Consider the following 19,247-nt stretch of genomic DNA (forward strand, 5'->3'; position numbering starts at 1 on the left):
CATGTTGTGGGAACAGCACGTTCTCCTCTGCGTGTTAATTAGCAGCACTTAATTTAATGTGTTTGATTAGTCGTTACATTTTCATTCATGGATAAATAGCTTGATTACAGATAATCGGCCGTTCAGCCTCCGTGATTTAACACACACGGAGGCCCTGCTGACGATAATTGATGCTAATTGTAGCCTCGAATTAATCAGAACAACAATGTCAACAAGCGGAAAACTAATTTCACAAAGGTTCGACGTCGTCGATGAGTGTGATTGACAGCCTGACATAAGCTAACGAACGTGATCGTTAGCGTAAACGTTACACTCTCATCCCTCCCTCCATCTGTTTGTTTATTTTTACACTCCTCTTTTGAAGCATCTCCATGGCAACGGGGGCAACAGCCGGACAGGTATGCATCCATCTATCCCTGTGTCTCCAGTCAGCCGTGACCTATGACCTTTAGGCTTTATTCTTCTGTTTTTCCTTCATCTGCCAAATCATCTCAAGCTTTGATAGAATATTAAAGTTCAAAAACGTTTTCCATGTCAGAAACTTGCCGAAACATTCTGTAAATGTATTAACGACATATGTATATAAACATGTTGCACAAGTTGTTGTTGTTTTTAATTAATTTTATTTAATTTACTTTTTCCAAATATGAAGACAGGAAACACAAGTGTTCTGGTGTTATTTGAACAATTAGTGCATTCATTCTTAAAACAATGAAAAAATAGATCTGAAGAGGAAGAAGTGCTACATCAGCGATGAGGTAAATCTATCAGGAAAAGAAACCATGAACACAACAAACAGTCAGACCTTGTTGTTATTTACACATAAAGTCCTTCTTCACATAAATACCGACATCTTTTTACCTACGAGCATGAAAAACAGCAGGAGTCCCAACAGTCCGAGCTGCCAGTCAAACTCAGGTCATCACGTTCCACCTGATTACCTGAGCAGGTGAGTTTTATGTGCGGCAGGAAGTGACGTCAGTGTGTCTTCTTCTCTGGACCGCGGTGTCCAGAATCAGCCGAGCAGGGTCTCATTTTAATCGTCTTTTTCCGTTTTGCTGATTTGTTTGGCACCAAAAATCCGCCTCGCGAGGTTCCACCTGCGGTCAAACAGGAAGTCAACTCCTTTAAGCTCCTCCTCCCGCCGGCGCGGGAATAGCGATGAGTTGAAGGACACCGGGGCTCCGTGGGAAAGCGTCCTTTTCTTTTATGTGTCAGTGTAAGTGTATCATTTCTAGGTGAGGTGGAATAAACACTCAAGTCGTGGCAACAACGGGCTAAGAATGGTCAGCGATGACATCATTTCCTGTCTTATTGCCCTCGGTTAATTCGAATTTTGATGAAAGTGATCGCTGACCTCGAGGTGCCTTCACGGTCTGTCGGAGGCTTTAATCCTCACTGGGGTTTCAGTTGAAACATTTTAAGAGATTATTTTAAAGGGACTTTACAAATCGCTCGTCGGGTTGATGCTTCTTTTTAATAACATATTTAAGATGTCTGAAATTTATAGTGCAAAATTAGAAAACTCTGAAAACCAGAATCAGAAATCTGAATTAAAAGTCGAATAATTGTTGCTCAAGGTTGATTTTTTTTTAGCGGATGCACCTATGTGTGTGTGTGTGTGCGTGCGTGCGTGCGTGCGTGCGTGTCTCTAGTCATCGCTGATGACGTCGACGTCCTCGGCCCCCGGCTGCTGCGTGGCGACCCTCCAGCGGTTCACGTGCTGGTTCCCCTTCCTCTTCTGCTGCGCCTCGGGTGATTCCTCCTCCAGCTTCTGCCGCTTGTGCTTCGTCCTGCGGTTCTGGAACCAGACCTTCACCTGCACGAGGACACACAGGTGAGACACGGGCGGCAGCTCGTGCACGAGACCCTGAACGCACCACGGGATCGCTCGGCGTCATCGGGCGCGGTTGTTGGGTTGTTGGGTTGTTGGGTTGTTGCTGCAGGTGTGAAGGTGTGTTTGGACCCGTCCGGTTCCAGCCAGACTGGGCCGGACCGCAGACTCGCTCTTATTTGCCGATCAATCTGTGTGTTCGCAGATCACTGTCTGTCAGCCTCGGAATATTAAAACTATTATCTCCGCTGTGTTTGCGAAGGGGGTAACCATGGCAACAGGCGTAACCGCTGACAGCCGCGCTGATTTCACCTCCGTGCCCCAACACGTCCCCGCGGCTCACGTGAACCCTCGGATGTGTTGGGCCCCGCCGCGCGGCCTCGGGTGACACCTTAAATACCGGATCATCTCCCCATGACGGGAGGCCGTGTAATTATGATCCCCGCGTCGCCTCAGCACCAACAGTCGAAACGGACCTAATGAGTCGGAGGAGTTGCAACACAAACAGCTGCGGAAAATACTTGGACTCATTCCTGGCTCATCACTGTCACCATGGAAACAACAGAACAAATACAACAAGGCTAGCCTGTTAGCAGTGGGCGTGTTCGGAGGGAGGTTGTTGGATCGAAATTTAAAGTGTAATTATTGAATTGCTGAGGTAACCTGGAGCTATAATAAACGTCGTAACCATCTCCAAAAAAAAAAAAGAAAGAAAGAAAAGTGCGGGAAAGTTAACGTTTGTGTGAAGCTCCGGCGTCGAGCGGTGACCTCGGGCTGTCGGTTCAAGTCCCGACGCCTCCTCCGAAACAACCGTCAATCACGACGGTCGATAAACGTGTCGTTTATGTCCCGTAGATCAGCGCTGACGGGCGGATTAGGCCGCCATTAAAGCGCCTCGTAAATAAACGCCGGTGATCCGAGGCTGGCGTCAGGGATCGTATCGCCGTGGCGACCTGATGACAAACGGCGTCCGTCAGCCCTGAGAATAGAGGCTGGGCTGTGACTAATCATGGAATCACTTCCACCCCGTCATTCCTGGGACCGGCGCCAGATGACGATCTGGCCTCGGTTTATCCGAGCGGGAGGAAGACGAGGAGGGAACATGGCTGCTCAGCCGCGGGGAGGGAACGTGACATCACGGCGAAGGAATCGGGAGACGCTCGTCGGTGTCATTCATTCATCCACGCTTCCGGACGCGTTTCAAACCGGACTCCATTTCCCATCATGCCCCAGCGCCCCTCGGGCCTACCTGCGTCTCCGTCAGGCACAGCCCGCTGGCCAGCTGCTTCCTCTCTGCTCCGACCACATAGTGGTTCTTCTCGAAGGCCCGTTCCAGGCGGAGCAGCTGCGAGGGCGAGAACGCCGTCCTGATGCGTTTGGGTTTCCTGGAGAACGAGCCGTGCAGGAGAAGGTTCTCCGGGCTGTGGTCGTCCCCTGGAAACCAAAGACAAACACACCCGTTATTCCTGCTGTACTCACGGGGACGCGTTCCGTCTCCTGCCACCAGGTGTCCAACACCTTAGCCGCTGTGCTAATCATAGCTAACTGAACCTAACGTTAAAAAACACGTAACTTCGCGCTAACGTGTCCCCGATCGGGTCTTTCGTCCGGGGACATTTTCCTTTTGTGGTGCGACTGATTTGATTTTTTCGCCGCTCAGATTTTTTCGCAGAACGAGGCGCCGGCAGCTGATTTGTTTATTCGCCGCGATGGCGTGAAACCGTCGGCGAAGATGGCGGCTGCGCGCCTCTTTGTGCCGTCACCATTTGTGCTACGTCTGCTTTATATTTCCAACCGTTTATTGAAATTGCACGTAAATCTGTCAAATGCGCTTTACATACAAACAAATCCGAGCTCGACTTCGGCTCAACCACCGCCGCTCGGCTGAAAAGATTCGCCGACACGCCGCACGCAAAAAAGTCGGTTGCTCGGTGGAAAAGGAACAATGACGGCGCGCGGGGATTTGAGTCATGCCCTTTATCCAACGCTAACATTTATAAAGTAATATTCATATGCAAAGCGCGAACTTGGAAGCGAGGCTAGTGGTTAGTCAGAGAAACGCCACTTGCAAATTACGAACTCTTTTTGACATCACGTGACACTGGCGGGTCAAAGGTCACAGCCTTGAGGAGCTCGCTAGGTTAGTAGCGCTTTCAGGTATTGCGATACTTTTGTTTCGTGCTTCCCGCGTTTTAGACGGGTTCAATCGAGACTGATGAAGAAAGAGACAAATTTAGTTGTTTACGGCTAATCTGATAATCCAGATTCATCGTATTCACGCCTCTGATGGCCACTTTTACCGAACGTAGAGGAGAGAACACAGCTAATGCTAACGAGGCAGCTCTTCAGCCGTCGGTGTCGCTACGTCGGGAGGGAAAGAGGAGAAAACAGGAAGAAGAGGAGAAAACAGGAAGAAAAGAAAGAGGAGAAAACAGGAAGAAGAGGAGAAAACAGGAAGAAAGAGGAGAAAACAGGAAGAAAAGAAAGAGGAGAAAACAGGAAGAAAGAGGAGAAAACAGGAAGAAAGAGGAGAAAACAGGAAGAAGGAAAGAGGAGAAAACAGGAAGAAGGAGAAGAGAAAGAGGAGAAAACAGGAAGAAGGAGGAGAGGAGGAGAAACAGGATTACGTTTTCTTGGCAGATGGCACATCAGGATCCCCTGGCACCAAAAACAAGACCAGACCTGCTGGTGTGTGTGTGTGTGTGTGTGTGTGTGTGTGTGTGTGTGTGTGTGTGTGCGCGTGTGTGTGTGTGTGTCAGTTCATGGAACAAACTGACAAAAGGTAAAGATCACAAAGCTGTTAGCGTTAGCTCGGAGCGGCCATCATGAAAATGTTCTCAGGTATAAAGAGTTCAGACAACAACAACAACAACAACAATAATAATATTTTAAGGACGTCAAACTTGGATTCAGCGTTTCCAGATTTGCATCTTTTCCACCTTTCTCGGTTTCTAGTTTAAGTTCTAGTTTAAGTTCAAGTTCTAAGTTTTAAATCCAACTTGTCTCCAGCTTCACCTGAAGATGCTGAGCAGCTCGAGACGCCCGCGAGCTGCTCACCTGAAGGAGAAACCGGAGCTGGAGGGAGGGGGCGGAGCTAATGATCACCTGTGTGGCAGATGGCGGATGCCAGCTGTGCCAGGTTTGACTTCTTATCCAGTGAGCAGCTCCAACTTCCTGTTTCCGCTCATCAATAATCAGATCAGCGAAGATTCGCGGCAGATTGCGCAACACTTGGGAAGCAACGAAAAAACTCCGAATTTCTGCCAGTACGAAGATTTATAGGGAATTAAAAAATTAATTAAAAAATCCTTTTCTAAAGTTACCCTGCAAATATTTAGAGTTTAAATTTAGATTTGTTAAATCAAACATCCTGGCCACAATATCAGTCTTTTGTTTGCTAAAATAAATATTTGAAGAACCACGAAGCTTCGCGCTGTAAAAGCTTTTGAAGTTCGAATAATTCATTTAAATCGGTTTAAAACTCTTTACTCATTTCAAATAATTGATTTAATAAAGAAGTAATTTAAGCATCGAGTCTGAACTGTTGTGCGAACATTTAAACTGTCAGAGAATTTCTGTTAAAGCTTAAATATTTATACTTAAGTAATGTTTAATTAAAAGAACGTAATCAGATTGTCCAAAGAGAATTCCAGTTATAATTTTATTTTTAATTTAAGAGAATTCAGAAATTTGCGGAGGAAAGAATTAAAAGCCTCCTCAGAAAATAATGAATTTATGAAAAAAATCTAGTTAGTTTTGTGCGTCAAAGTTGAACTTGTGTGAATTTAAACAAAACTTATTGTGTCTAAATTCAAATTTGAGGTTTTCTACACAGTTCAGTTGAGGGAAATGATTGATGTTCCCGTCGGTCGGTCCAGTAATTCGATGCTTTAGTGTTTCATCGTTTTGTTGTCGTGGCAGTTTAAACTTTAGCGGAAGATTCGCCTGTTTTCACCGCGATTAATCTTTAATTTATCCTTTAAATGTTCTTTTATTGAAACGCCAGATCGGCCAGATTGGCTTCTAGTCCTTATTATTATTATTATTATTATGGTTGTTATTATTGTTGTTGTTGTTGTCAGAGTTCCGCTTCCGCTCCTGATAATTTTCACCTGAACTAAATCACCTAAATATCTTTATCATCTTTTAATTTGAGTCCGTTTATCAGTTGTTGGTTCGTTGCTTCTGTTGCTTTTTGCTTTTTGTCCTCGCGGAAAAACAGACATTAAAACGTCAGTTTAAATTATAATAAAGAATTATTTTAATCTACTCTCGTTGATTTTTTTTTTCCCAGGTATTTGAACAGATCCAATTTCAACTCTGCGCTCGATGATTTGGGTTCTTTATTTTTTTTATTTTATCTATTTAAAAAATTCTTTTGTTGGATGGAAACGAACGTTGAATTTAGATTTTCTCATTTTTAAATAACCTGCTACGAATCACCAAATCTGAGGGATTGATTTTTTTCTTTTTCTTTATCCTGATCACTTTCTTCAGTTGTGATAAATTAAATGTTCATTTGTCCACGTGGGCTCGCGCGCGGTCTTATAAAGGTTCTGCTAAAGCATAAAATATAAACTATCATCGTTTCACTAAACCTCGTCTGAGAGATGAAATAAATAAATCGATTCATTCACAGCGAAAATATTTGAATCTGGAGGACTCGTTTAGAAACAGTGACGCGCGCGCGTGCTTTCTTAAATCTGCTAACAGATCAATATTCTGATCGATAATTCGGTGTCATTTGCTAAAATCGTCCGTCAACGTGCGACATTAAACTGCTGTTTAAACACGTTGGCGTAAAAAAAAAAAGACGAACCGGAGGGAAAATAGTGGCGCTTGTGACCTAAAGATGAGGCAAAAACGGATTAAATCCGCCACAGGAAATAGTGCCCGTGCGGGAGCGACTCACCTTGGAAACGGTGTCCCAGGTAGCGGCTGCGGAGCACCCAGGGGTAGAAGCCGAGCGCGTCGCGGTGCTGCGGACTGAAGAAGCTCTGCGGGTGGAGCTGCAGCGGGTGGAGCGGGAGCCCGGCGCCGGGGCTGTGTGCGTGCGCGCCGGCCTCCGGCAGCACCAGCTCCGGCCCGGAGTACAGAGTCCTGCCGCTGCCGCCCTGCAGGCAGGAGCCGAAGACCCCGGCGGCGGCGCCGGGGTGCAGCGGCTCCGTGAAGCGCAGCGCCGTGGGCCGGATGGGCTCGTCCCCGGAGCCGCCCCCGCTCCGCGCCTCCTTCCCCACCAGAGACTCGATGGTGAAACACTTTTTACTGCTGCCGTGGAACATGACGCGCACCTGCGGAGGAAGAACAGATCCAGAGAGTCCGGCTCCTCACGCCCGCGGCTCGGCCCGGACGCGCATCCCTCTCCGGCGTGACCGTGCGTAAAAGGCGCGCAGATGTGGCGCACCTGCCGGCGCGCGGGGTCCTCTCACCTGTGCCCGGGGACGGCTCTCTGCTGCGGACACAACTGACCAGCAACTCCGCCAGAGCGTCAGAGCCGCCCGGACATCCTGTGGGCCGGGGAGCGGGGAGCGGAGCGGCGGGTGCGGGTTCTGGTGGCCGGTGTCCTCCTGCCGCCGCGGGCTGCAGTCTGAGCCGGGTCTGAGCGTCGGGCAGCACGATCATACCTGCCCGGCCCTCCCCTCCCCTCTCAGAGGTGCACCGCGCATGCGCACAGCCGCCACACGCCCGAGACGTGATGACGATCGTATCGGGCTTTAGTTTTGTTTCCTGACGAATGCTGGAGAAAATGTTTTAGCTCGAGTTGAATTCAAATCGGCGTCGTTTATTTATTTGCAGCTGTTCGTTGTTGATCGTTTTTAATCGGTCTGGATCATTTAAGTGAGGTTTAAAGGTGAGGTCAGAGGTCAACTCCTTCATTAGTCTCAGTGGCAAACGCAGCTAGAAATTTGTGGTGTGTTTTGACCTTCAGGGCCACCGTATTTAGCGGAGTGTGACGTCATGAGGATCGATACTTTGATCATATCCTCCCTCTTTGTTGAGACATCAATGTTTCCTGATTAAATTCAAGCTTTTATTGATGGAACGAGGAAAACTGAGGATTTTCAATTCATAAAACTGATTTTTTTTTTTTTTTTTTTTTTTTACATAAAAAGTGTTTAGAGTGAAAACTAAAGTTTAATCCGAACATGTGAGCGGCTGAGCCCCTGAACCCTGCTCCTGACCCAGTTCTGGTCCAATCTCTGGACCCCGTCCTGACCCTGGGCCCGGTTCTCCCCGAGCAGCTTTAGGACCTTCAGGACAAACAGCAGCTCATTCAGGAGCCGCTAATTGTGGCCCCGGGGCCTCCACAAAGCCCCCCTGCCTGCAGCCTGAATGAGCTGCCCAGCAGAGGCCCGTGTGAACCGCGGCGCTCCCATCCTGCCTCTGTGCGCTGGCCCCGCCCCTCACACATGCTAATTAATGGGACTCAGCGGCGGCTTTGGAGTCGGCTCGGCTTTGATTGGAGGAGGCCATTAGCATCTAATAATTGTGCCTGTGGCGTTTGATGGCCGCTCTGAAAAGAGGAATTAAGAAGTGTGAGTTATTGTGAGTTCAAATGTGATTACGGCGGCGCCGCCTGGAGCTAAGCTAACTGCTGCTAAGCCCTCTTAACGTGACGGGCGCCTCCTCTCATTAGAGCCCAACAAGGTGGCGATATTAACAGGAAATTATTTCCTTTATTCCGCCGCTAATCTGGCGTCTCCGTGAAAAGGGCTCTTCAAAATGTGGAGGAGAGGAGAGTGGAGACCCCTCCAGCGGCGCCGGGACCGTCGCCCCGGCAACAGTGGGCCCGTCTTCGGGAACAGGCAGGTCAAACGGCGCCCTCGCCGTCGTAGAGACCCAGTTAAACCAGTTTGAGGTCTGCTGTTAGGAAGTAAAGCTGATGTGGTTCTGCTGGTCCTGGATGTCCCGGATCACCCAGGTGTCCCCGTCCTGATGTGGGTCAGGAGCTCCAGGCCCATCCCGAGGCTCCTCGGTGCCTCTCCAGTGTCTCGGGCCGTCTGATGGACGAGCTTCCAGGTCAGCTGGTCTCTTCAAAGCTGGAGAAGAAGAGTGATGACGGACGCGTCTCGTCCTCAGGTTTCTTCTTCATGGGTTTGCTCTCTTCCAGGTGTGTCCAGGTGGCTGTGAAGTGTCATGGGAACGCCGTGACATGACAGCAGAGGCCGTGACCCGTGGCTAACGGTCTGAGACACACACACACACACACACACACACACACACACACACACACAGCCTGTCAGACAGGCGCTGACACTGATCCCTTCACATCCGCTCGGTCACTCAAAGCGTCGCTTCTTTAAGTGCAGGTCAGAGGTGTCGGAACTCTTGTGCAGGTTTGGGAACGACTGCCAACATTCCCAATGAACCGGAAATGTTCCTGGTTCGAGGTCCTCACACATACAGTAAAACCACAGATGTGTTTTGGCCCAGAAATCGATATAATCTGAGGATCGTCTCGGGTCTTTTCGTGCTTCCGGAGCCGCGTTTTTGATTCCGGTTGGTTTGTTGGAGGATGAAGCTGAGCTGTGCTGCCCCCCCGCGGGCACCGCTGGTCATTACAACCCGCACCTAAATATGCTGCCAACGTGAGAACGTGCACGTAGAAATCACCAACTCGACTTGTTTTGAAGAGTGTTTTCTTTAATGAAAATCATAAAAGTGAAGAAAACAAACTGGGGTTAAACCCACAGGGGCATGATAACAAGTTTTTGTACATAAAAAAAACTGGAAGGCGAAGAAAAAAAAACTGTTTTACACAGAAAAATCTCTTGTAAAAACTGTAAAATCAAAGTGCTCGTGCATAAGGAGAAAGAAAACACTGACAAGCGTTTGTTTTTTTGGCAACACAACATCCCATAAATCTCCCGTCCTGGTGACCAAAAACCCTGAAACACCCCCGAGGAACAGAGCAGAGGTCTTGTCCGCAGGGGTCCATCCGGGTTCCTGGAAACACCAAATGCTGCACAACCTGAACGTGCTGTTGCCTAATCATGTTAGCCGCTAGCTACACGTACGCTAAAAACCCCTCTGATGCTGCAGGCGCTAGATCCATTTAGCTAATTATCAGATGCTGAGAATCTTGACTTTGAGGTTTACTGAAAGAGTTTGAAGTGGTTTTCTCCCTTCGATAGCAGTCCTGGGGCCAACTTCACACTCTGTCAGTTGGTTTCAGTGTTGATGTTTCGGCGGGTTTGCAAAGAGCTCCCACCTTAAATTTAGGATCTTCCTTTTTATCCTGAGAACCTGGAGGACAGAAGCTCCAGGTGAGACCAGTGATGTCGGAGCGACGTCGGCGCCGCCATGAGTGGATTTGTTCACAGGAGAAATAAATCAGTGTAAAGTCTTTAAGGGCGACGGAGGAAGAGGGTCCGGCCGGGCGTCAAACACACAGGAAGTGGAACGTTGAAGCTGCAGACGCACTTTTGAAAGTTTCTGCTAGCAAATGAACAAAAAACGGGTTAAAAACAAACTAGCGTGCGGTGAGAAACGAGCCTGGCACCAAACAAACGGGAAAAGAATTAGAAGGAACTCAAGAGAGCGAAACATCCAGCACGTCCTGGGGCAGCGCTGCTAGCAGCTAGCGTGGCTGCAAATATAGCTAACGTTACATCATCCAGTCAAGCGTTTAGCCCACCAGCTATCCAGTTTAAATGTCACCTGCCTGATACAGTTACCGGCCAAATGACGCCGACCGGCGGCGGCCTGAGCGTGAGTGGGTCACAGCTCGCCGTGCCCAGGTGGCGGCCGTAGGCACGTCGGCTATCAAACGTGGCTGGTTCTGAAAAACCAAAGGAGAGCTGTGGATGTTTACCACTGCACGTGCACAGATAGATTGACGTCTTGGTAACGGCCGTGGTCGTGGAGGCCGATTATGGCCACGTTGACTGAACTCAGAAGAACCTCGAAGGTTAAAGAACCGATTAAAAGAATGAAGGATCCAGTTTGAAGCAGCTTCTACGGCGCCAGGCCTCCCGGCTGTAAACGTGGCGGCGATGCCTTCAGGGACCCGCAGTTCTGAAGTGAGCAGAGCCGATTCTGAGTGCCGAACAGGTTGCCGAGAAGTGGCCCAGGCCGAACTCACGCTGAGCGTGCTCGGCCACGCTGCGCAGTCTGGTCCCCGTCGGGTCACGTGATCATCTGGGTGCAAGCTCTTGCACCATGGTGGGCAGATGGATGCTGGGGTACGAGTCTCTGTGCCTCAGCTTGAACATCAGCTGCTCTTTTTCCTGAGAAAGGTTCTGGTTCATGGCGGTCTGCCTCTCCAGCGCCACCCTCAGGTCCTGCTCCTCCCTTGAAATCTGCCTGAGAACCAGAAGAAAAAAACACGCAATGACGCCGGGGGCCAGTAGGTGGCAGTAGTGAGCGGCCCCGGGTGTCATACTCCGGGGCGCCAGCAGGGGGAGCCACAGCACAGTGGCGAGCGGCGAACGTACTGAATGAGAGTCTGACAGTTGTCGATTCGCACTTTCAGATCCTCGTTCTGCTGCAGCACGTGGACGATCTGGTCCTCCAGCGCCAGGTTCTTCTCCACCTGCGGACAGAGGAACCGTTCAGCGGAGCTCCGCCCTCCTGGGACGGAGCTCCGCCCCCCTGGGGCGGCAGGAAACGGCGGCGTTTACCAGAGCCTCCATGTTCTGCAGCTTCCTGCTCTGCTCCTGCACCTGCTCGCTCTTCATCTCGATGACGAACAACAGGGACTCCTGCTCCGACTCCCAGAATGCACCTGGGCTGCCGTGGGCCTGGAGGGGGAGAGAAATCAGAGGAACGTTGCGGGGGTGGTCCTGGGCGTTACCTGCCCCGCCTGTCCACCAGGGGGCAGCACCTGAATGTTCCTCTGCAGGTCCTTCTTGAAGGTGGACTCCCGGACCCGGGTCTTCAGCTGGTCGTAGTCCTGCAGCTCCGCCGCCAGCTGCTGCACCTCCACCTTCAGCCAGAGCACAAACGCAGCTGTCAACGCCGTCAACGCCGCCGTGGGAGGAGCCTGACGCCGCCGTTTACCTTCAGGCCGTCCTCGGCCGCCCGGAAGGCCTCCGTCAGCCGGGTCTTCTCCTCCTCGTGCCTCCTCTTCAGCGCCGCCTCGCTCCTCTCGTATCCCTCCGCCGCACATTTGCTCCGCCGCTCGTGCAGCACGTTCAGGTCGGCCGCCGTCTCCGTCCTCACCTGTGAATTCAGGCGTGTCAGGAGCGTCGTGGTCGCGTACGCCGCCGCGCCGCCGGCGAAGCTCGGCTACCTTGTCGAGGAGGCTCAGGACCAGGGCGCACACCTCCTCGTCGGCGTGCTGCTTCAGGAGCTCCGCCCTCTCCGGGTTCCCGTTGGCCGACAGCACCTCCTTCAGAGTCCTCAGCTGCCACTCAAACTGCTCCAGCTGCTTCTCCAGGTAGACGTCCTGCCCACCTGCCGCCCGTTGCCCTGCCAACGAGTCCCAGACATGAGAGGGGGCGGGGCCAAGCCGCACTGCAGCCCTCCACCAGGGGCACCTTCTCTTTGATCTCATGGAACCTTTGAAGTCCAGCTGACCTCACTGGAGTCACAGGCACGTTTGGCCACCGGACCAAATTCCCTCTTTATGGGAACGTTACAAACATCCGGTTCTGATCCGTTTCAGGCGCCCGGAGCTTCAGATGAAAACGCCGTCTGAGAGCAGAACAAAGTCTGCGGTGTAGCGATGGCGGCGGCGGCTGTCTGGGCTTGTTAGGGGGAGGAAACGGTTGTGTGGCGAGCGCTCGTAAACGGGAGCAAAGAACGCTGAGTCAGCAACATCCGCCGCTCGTAACCATGACGACGGCTCCTGCTGGGACTTGTCACGCTACCGTGCTTTGATGTTGGTTCACACACACAACAAAGCTCCAGGATTTCCTCCTCAAGGTCTGCATCCAACCATCATCCATCCAACCATCATCCATCATCCATCATCCATCATCCATCCAACCATCATCCAACCATCATCATCCATCCATCCATCCATCCAACCATCATCCATCCAACCATCATCCATCCATCATCCATCCAACCATCAATCATCCATCCAACATCCATCCACCATCATCCATCCATCCATCAACCATCATCCATCCTCCATCCATCTAACCATCCATCAATCATCCATCCAACATCATCCATCCAACCATCATCCATCCAACCATCATCCATCCATCATCCATCCATCCAACCATCATCCATCCAACCATCATCCATCCATCCAACCATCATCCATCCATCCATGCATCATCCAACATCCATCATCCAACCATCATCCATCCATCCATCATCCAACCATCCATCATCCACCCATCATCCATCCATCATCCACCCATCCATCATCCATCCAACCATCCATCATCCATCCATCCATCATCCATCATCCAACCATCATCCATCCATCATCATCCAACCATCATCCATCCAACCATCATCCATCCATCCAACCATCATCCATCCATCATCCATCATCCAACCATCATCCATCCATCCATCATCCAACCATCATCCATCCTCCATCCATCCACCCATCCATCAATCATCCATCCATCCATCATCCATCCATCCATCCATCCATCCAATTTATGGTTTGTCATGATTTTCCCTGAGATCAAAGCAGCACCACTCATTTCATCTGTTAGCATTAGCATTAGCATTACTGCTGTTTGTTATGACACGTGTATTTTTTGAAGGAAGCCTGAAAACGCCGCAGTGGAATCAGAGACGATGTCTGAGGTTAAAAAGAAAAGGAGGAACTTCAAGAGAAAAGTTGCTGTGAATCATGTGACATTTAATGGGTTATGAAACAGGAAGTGAGCAGAGATCAAAGAAAGCCCAAACCACTCACCTCCATCACAGACACCGTTCTGCTTCTTCTCTGCCGTCTTTCCTTTGCTTTTCTTCTGATAAACGACAGGAAACAGAGAGAAGAGTGGAGGATAAGAAGCCACGTCACAACAGACCAACGCTATAAAAACATTTATTATCGGGTTCAACCAAGTCGCAACGACTCAAAACAGGAAACAGGAACGGCAACAACGACCGAGTCCAGAACATGCTCGCTAGCGCCATCTTGTCCAGTTCTGGCACCAGAACCAGACAGAACCAGAACCAGAACCCAGCACTTTTGGGCTGTAAACATCTTTAGGTGCCGATAAGGTTGGTGGGTTCTGAACAAAGAAGCCTCTCCGTGTGGGGGGGCAGCCTGACGAACTGGATCTTCTCCAGTAAAACCAGCCTGGAATCCACGTTAGAACTCAGAACTTCTGAGGTCCAGCGTGGTCATCTGTGATGCTGCAGGAGTCTGGGGAGAACCTCTGAAGGACCTGAGGTTCTGGGGGTTCTGCACAGGAAGTCAGGAGCTTGCTGTGGTTCTGCTGTCCTGGTTCTGCTGTCCTGGTTCGGGTCATCTGAACAGGGAGCTCATTATGAAAGTTGGGTTCTTCTCCACATGACTGAACACTCCGCTGGTGTTACGCAACCTCGACTCAGAGAGAGAATGTCTGGAACAGGTCTGGTGGAGGAGGAGGAGGATGATGATGAGGAGGATGAGGAAGAGGAAGAGGAAGAGGAGGAGGATGATGATGATGATGATGATGATGAGGAAGAGGAAGAGGAGGAGGAAGAGGAGGAGGATGAGGATCTTCATCCTCAGAACCGCACGTTCACGTCTCAGGTCACATGACTTCTGCACTGTCACGTGACCAATCAGGTTTTCCTGCAGTTACTTTAAATCCAACATGGTTTCATCCCAGTTACAGAACACACACACACACACACACACATACACACACTTGACATGCACCTCACACACATACACACCTCACACACACACACACACACCTGACATGCACCTCACACACACACCTCACATGCACATGCCTCACATGCACACGCACACACACACACCTCACATGCACATGCCTCACATGCACACGCACACACACACACCTCACATGCACATGCCTCACATGCACGCACACACACACTCACACACCTGACACGCACACCTCATACACTCACTCACACACACACACACACACACACACACACACACCTCATACACACCTGACATGCACTGTTACTGCAGTTGCAGCGACTTTGCTGCATTTTATCGATAATTAAACGTTGAGCTTTAGTGAGCAGCAACACATCTGGAGCACATCTGGACACACACACAACCGTAAACACACGCTACTGCGCGCCACACACACACGGTCAGGGTTATCGTTTAAAAGTTCAACTTCAAAACGTAGCGGAGAAACTGTCTGGACGTCACCGCTCTGACTCCACGTTCAGTAACCGTGACAACCGACCTTCTGCTGCGTGAGCTCATCTGTCAGACACGACAACGTTTACTCAAGCTGCACGCAGAGGATGGAATGCTGGATCGCCTCATTCCACTCGTTGTCAAAGCAAAGTCACACCCTAAAATATAACACACACACACACACACACACACACACACACACACACACACACACACACACCACACACACACACACCACACACACACACAAAACTGGCCTCCAACTCCAGATTCCAAAGTAATAATAAATCTGTTGAACATAAACAGGAGCAGCAGGACGGTGACATGAAGGCAACAGAACCGCCACCGACCTCGATGACGTCCTCGTCCCCTCGTCCCCTCGCTGGTGGGACCCGGACCCGGGCCCGCTGCACCAGAATGGAGGCAGCAGAACTTTCAGGAGACTCTTGTGCTGAGCAGAACCGGGACTCTGCACCCGCCCAAGACCCGGTTCCCCTGAGGCACCGTGCACACTCGTGCCAGAGGTCGTTCTGCAGGGCCCCAGCTGTTGCCCTCCCGAGCGCCCCTTCACCCCCGGGTGTCTCCACGCTGTGGAGGGGGGCGCGACCTCGGTACGCATGGGTGTGATCATGTGATCAGGTGATCATGTGATCTCTGTATACGGAGCAGCAGACTGAATTATGAAGAATTATGCAGTTAAAAACAGCATCATTCTGTAAAATGCCACCAGCCACCTGATTGGATGATTTAAACCCAGGGGGCGGAGCTAGAGACCCTTTAAGGGGACCTGATCCGGTCCTTCTGAGTCCGCCCACGAGCTCCAGCAGCACCTGAAGGCATCGCGTGCGCCCCATCTTACGTTTTAACCACGAACCAGACTCCTCCCACTGCTGCTGACAACACCCACAGCAGCTGCCGCCGGCGCCGGCGTTCGGGCTCAGGTCCAGAGCTCACGTCAGAGCCTGGAACCAAGTCAGACCTTCACGTGTTTGTCGTCCTCGTTAAGGAAAACAACCGCTGACAGAAAATGCTTCAATCACAGCCAGTTAGCTTAGCTTAGCATGGGGACGGTAGGCAGGAGGAAACGGCTACCGTGGCTCCGCTCACGCTCCTGAACTAACACGGGCCGCACGAGGAACGTTCCCGGACGAGGCCACCGCCATCTTGATCCAGTGACATCACTGACATCAAAGAAGTAGTACCGTCCAATCAGAGCAGACTTCAACGGCGTTTGGTCGTTCCATCAAATAACTAATAAAAAATGACTGATCAGACAAAAGAATTAACACAAGTTTCTGTTTTCATCACTGAAGAAGGCGTGGCTTATTCCACGCCAACTTCTGATGGTATTTTAGAGAACATCGGGTTAGAACACCGGGCTAGAACACCGAGTTAGAACACCGGGCTAGAACACCGAGCTAGAACACCGGGCTAGAACATCGGGCTAGAACACCGGGCTAGAACACCGGGCTAGAACATCGGGCTAGAACATCGGGCTAGAACACCGAGTTAGAACACCGAGTTAGAACACCGAGTTAGAACACCGAGTTAGAACATCGAGTTAGAACACCGAGTTAGAACACCGAGTTAGAACATCGGGCTAGAACACCGAGTTAGAACACCGAGTTAGAACACCGAGTTAGAACACCGAGTTAGAACACCGAGTTAGAACACCGGGCTAGAACACTGAGTTAGAACATCGGGCTAGAACATCGGGTTAGAACACCGGGTTAGAACACCGGGTTAGAACACCGGGTTAGAACACCGGGTTAGAACACCGGGCTAGAACATCGGGCTAGAACACCGGGTTAGAACATCGGGCTAGAACACCGGGCTAGAACACCGGGTTAGAACACCGGGTTAGAACACCGGGTTAGAACACCGGGCTAGAACCTGGCTCAGATTAAAGAGTCCAGCAGTTTTTCTGATCAATATTTGTGCTCAGCAGCAGAACCCGAGACGATCAGCTGACCAGAAAACTGAAACGGACCAATCACAGAGTTGCTCGGCAACGGTGGATAAAGGGACGGCGTTATCAGGTCACATGATGCTGCTCAATAATCTAATATTGTCCGATATTAACGCAGGTTCGCGCGTCAACAAGTCTGACTCCTGTTTTATTCCTTTGACTCTCTTCTTCACTGATGTCGTGACATCTGTCGTTTGTTTTGCCGTTGCCCCGGCAACCTGGATAAAACATCATGTGGAGGACTCAGGACGAGAGCGCTGTCACGCCACGCCGGCGTTTTCAACAACAGCCCTCAGGACGCCAACCTTCCCCAACCTCCTCGCCCAGACCTCGTGGTCATGTGATTAGTTTCCCTCCCTCACGCGGCCCGCCCAGTGGCCACCGGTGGTACTGCAGCGGCTCCAGACCGAGACCACGGCGAAGCCCGTAGGAAACAAACATCGGGTCTGTATCTGCTGCCATCCCGGTCCGGAGGTGGGCGGGGCTTATTAGCGCTGCGTGTTAACGCCACCGAGCTGCCAGCAGCTCACTGAGCCGCTAAAGCTTTTCTATTCTGAGCCAATCAAAGATTTACCCACGTTTACGCAACCGCGTCTAAACTGGTCACCAGTTCCGCTGGAGAAACCACCAAAGTTTGACCTTTTAACCTCACCATAATGGCCACATGTGATATTAATAACCAGGAGGTGAAGGAACAACAGCGCTGAAAGTCAGACCAGTGACACCAGTTTACCGCCTGGTTACTGGCTCCATACCTGATCTAGAACCGAGGCGCTCCAGAATCTGGATCAGAGATCCTCGGAGACGCACGCGTGTGATAACACGTTATCAGCTGGGGGGTCTGAGCTGGACCCCCGCCAGGACTCCGTCACCTTCTATCAATAACTGCTGGAGAACAACAGCTGAGGTTCTGACCGAACACACACACACACACACACACACGTCCTCGCACTGCTATCTCTGTGAGGACCTTCATAGACGTCTGCATTGGCTCGAACCGCGACCGGGACGTCACACACAACCCTAAAGATGACCTCAACCCTAAAGATGACCTCAACCCTAAAACCAGGTTGTAGCCTCCAAACAGTCCTTTCAAGTGGTGAGGACCAGCCAGAAGGTCCCCACTTTGATGGTAGAATGAGTCTTGGGTTTGTAGCAAGAGCACACACACACACACACACACACACACACAGATTTAAACTCACACATTGTGGAATAAAATCATCTTTTGGAACATGTTAGACGAACACGTGACGCCCAAAAGGTCACTTGCAGGTCACGCGCAGCCTCATGTTGAAGTGGGACTAAAAACACGTTTCTGGGCTTTAGTCAATTAATTCTTCATCGCGTCACCGCAACGTGGGAAAAAGATCCAAGCTGATGAAAAACAGATGTTCGCGAGGTTCACCATCCCTAAATGTTCTTGCTGCGGTGGAACTGGGCTAAGAGTCCCCCGCACGGTTCACGCACGGAGCTGGAGACGGTGGATAGAAGCGTTTTTCTGGCAACTCTTCCATTTTTCCCCGGAGCTCATTCTCGGCACGTTTGGAGCCTCGCGCCGCCCGCGACTCAGCGGCCCCGCCTCGGAACCGAACGGGGCTTCGGTGTTGCTCACCTTACTGTGGGTACAGCCCATTCCTCCACCGCCGAATTTAGAACCAGAACCAGGAGCAGAACTCGGATCGGTCTCCTCTTCTGTGTGTTGACAACTTTCAAACTCTTTAAAACTCCGTGAACGCACCACAGTTTAAACCGCGAGGGCGGAGCTTTGCGGTGCTGCCTTCAGGGACGCCTCGTTCGCCCCGAGTTTCCGGCCGACTTCAAAAACAACTATTAAATGTGGACAAAAGCACGATGGCAAAACACACGGTACACGCACGGCTGTAGTTCCGGCCTCTCTCCCTTATTTTCGCGTGTCAAAAGAAAAACAATTTACAAAAAAATATATTTCACCAAGAAATAAAAACGGTTCCATGAAAACTTTGGCATCCGGTTGAGATTGAGAATGTTGCACTCTGGTCTGAGAGTGAGCTGAGCAGCCTCCCGCCTGGGGGAAGAGCCTGGCACTCTGTGGTGCACGAGTGCCAGAGAGCAGGAGGTCACACGGTCCACGGGAGGAGGTGTGAAGGTTCTGACCCTCTCGATGGCTCTTTTCAGGCCATGTGACCTGTAGAGCTCCTGCTGAGACGGAA

At 50.8% G+C, this 19,247-nt stretch overlaps 2 protein-coding genes across 2 annotated transcripts; both read right to left on the minus strand.

Annotated features, from left to right (window-relative positions):
* Nucleotides 1–34: 34 nt before the first annotated feature.
* Nucleotides 35–7,908, minus strand: emx3 (empty spiracles homeobox 3). The gene is made up of 3 exons (XM_057043542.1): nt 6,747–7,908; nt 3,084–3,268; nt 35–1,819 (listed from the first exon to the last, which is right to left on the minus strand). The coding sequence occupies exons 1-3, from the start codon at nt 7,114–7,116 to the stop codon at nt 1,652–1,654; spliced, it is 723 nt and encodes a 240-aa protein (XP_056899522.1). The 5' UTR covers nt 7,117–7,908; the 3' UTR covers nt 35–1,651.
* Nucleotides 7,909–9,457: 1,549 nt separating this feature from the next.
* ccdc69 (coiled-coil domain containing 69) lies at nt 9,458–19,109 on the minus strand. The gene is made up of 8 exons (XM_057043527.1): nt 18,671–19,109; nt 13,665–13,719; nt 12,069–12,247; nt 11,837–11,998; nt 11,661–11,762; nt 11,458–11,577; nt 11,272–11,369; nt 9,458–11,140 (listed from the first exon to the last, which is right to left on the minus strand). The coding sequence occupies exons 1-8, from the start codon at nt 18,689–18,691 to the stop codon at nt 10,972–10,974; spliced, it is 906 nt and encodes a 301-aa protein (XP_056899507.1). The 5' UTR covers nt 18,692–19,109; the 3' UTR covers nt 9,458–10,971.
* Nucleotides 19,110–19,247: the final 138 nt, after the last annotated feature.

This window comes from Takifugu flavidus, chromosome 9 (assembly GCF_003711565.1).
Source record: "Takifugu flavidus isolate HTHZ2018 chromosome 9, ASM371156v2, whole genome shotgun sequence".
Classification (NCBI taxonomy): domain Eukaryota; kingdom Metazoa; phylum Chordata; class Actinopteri; order Tetraodontiformes; family Tetraodontidae; genus Takifugu; species Takifugu flavidus.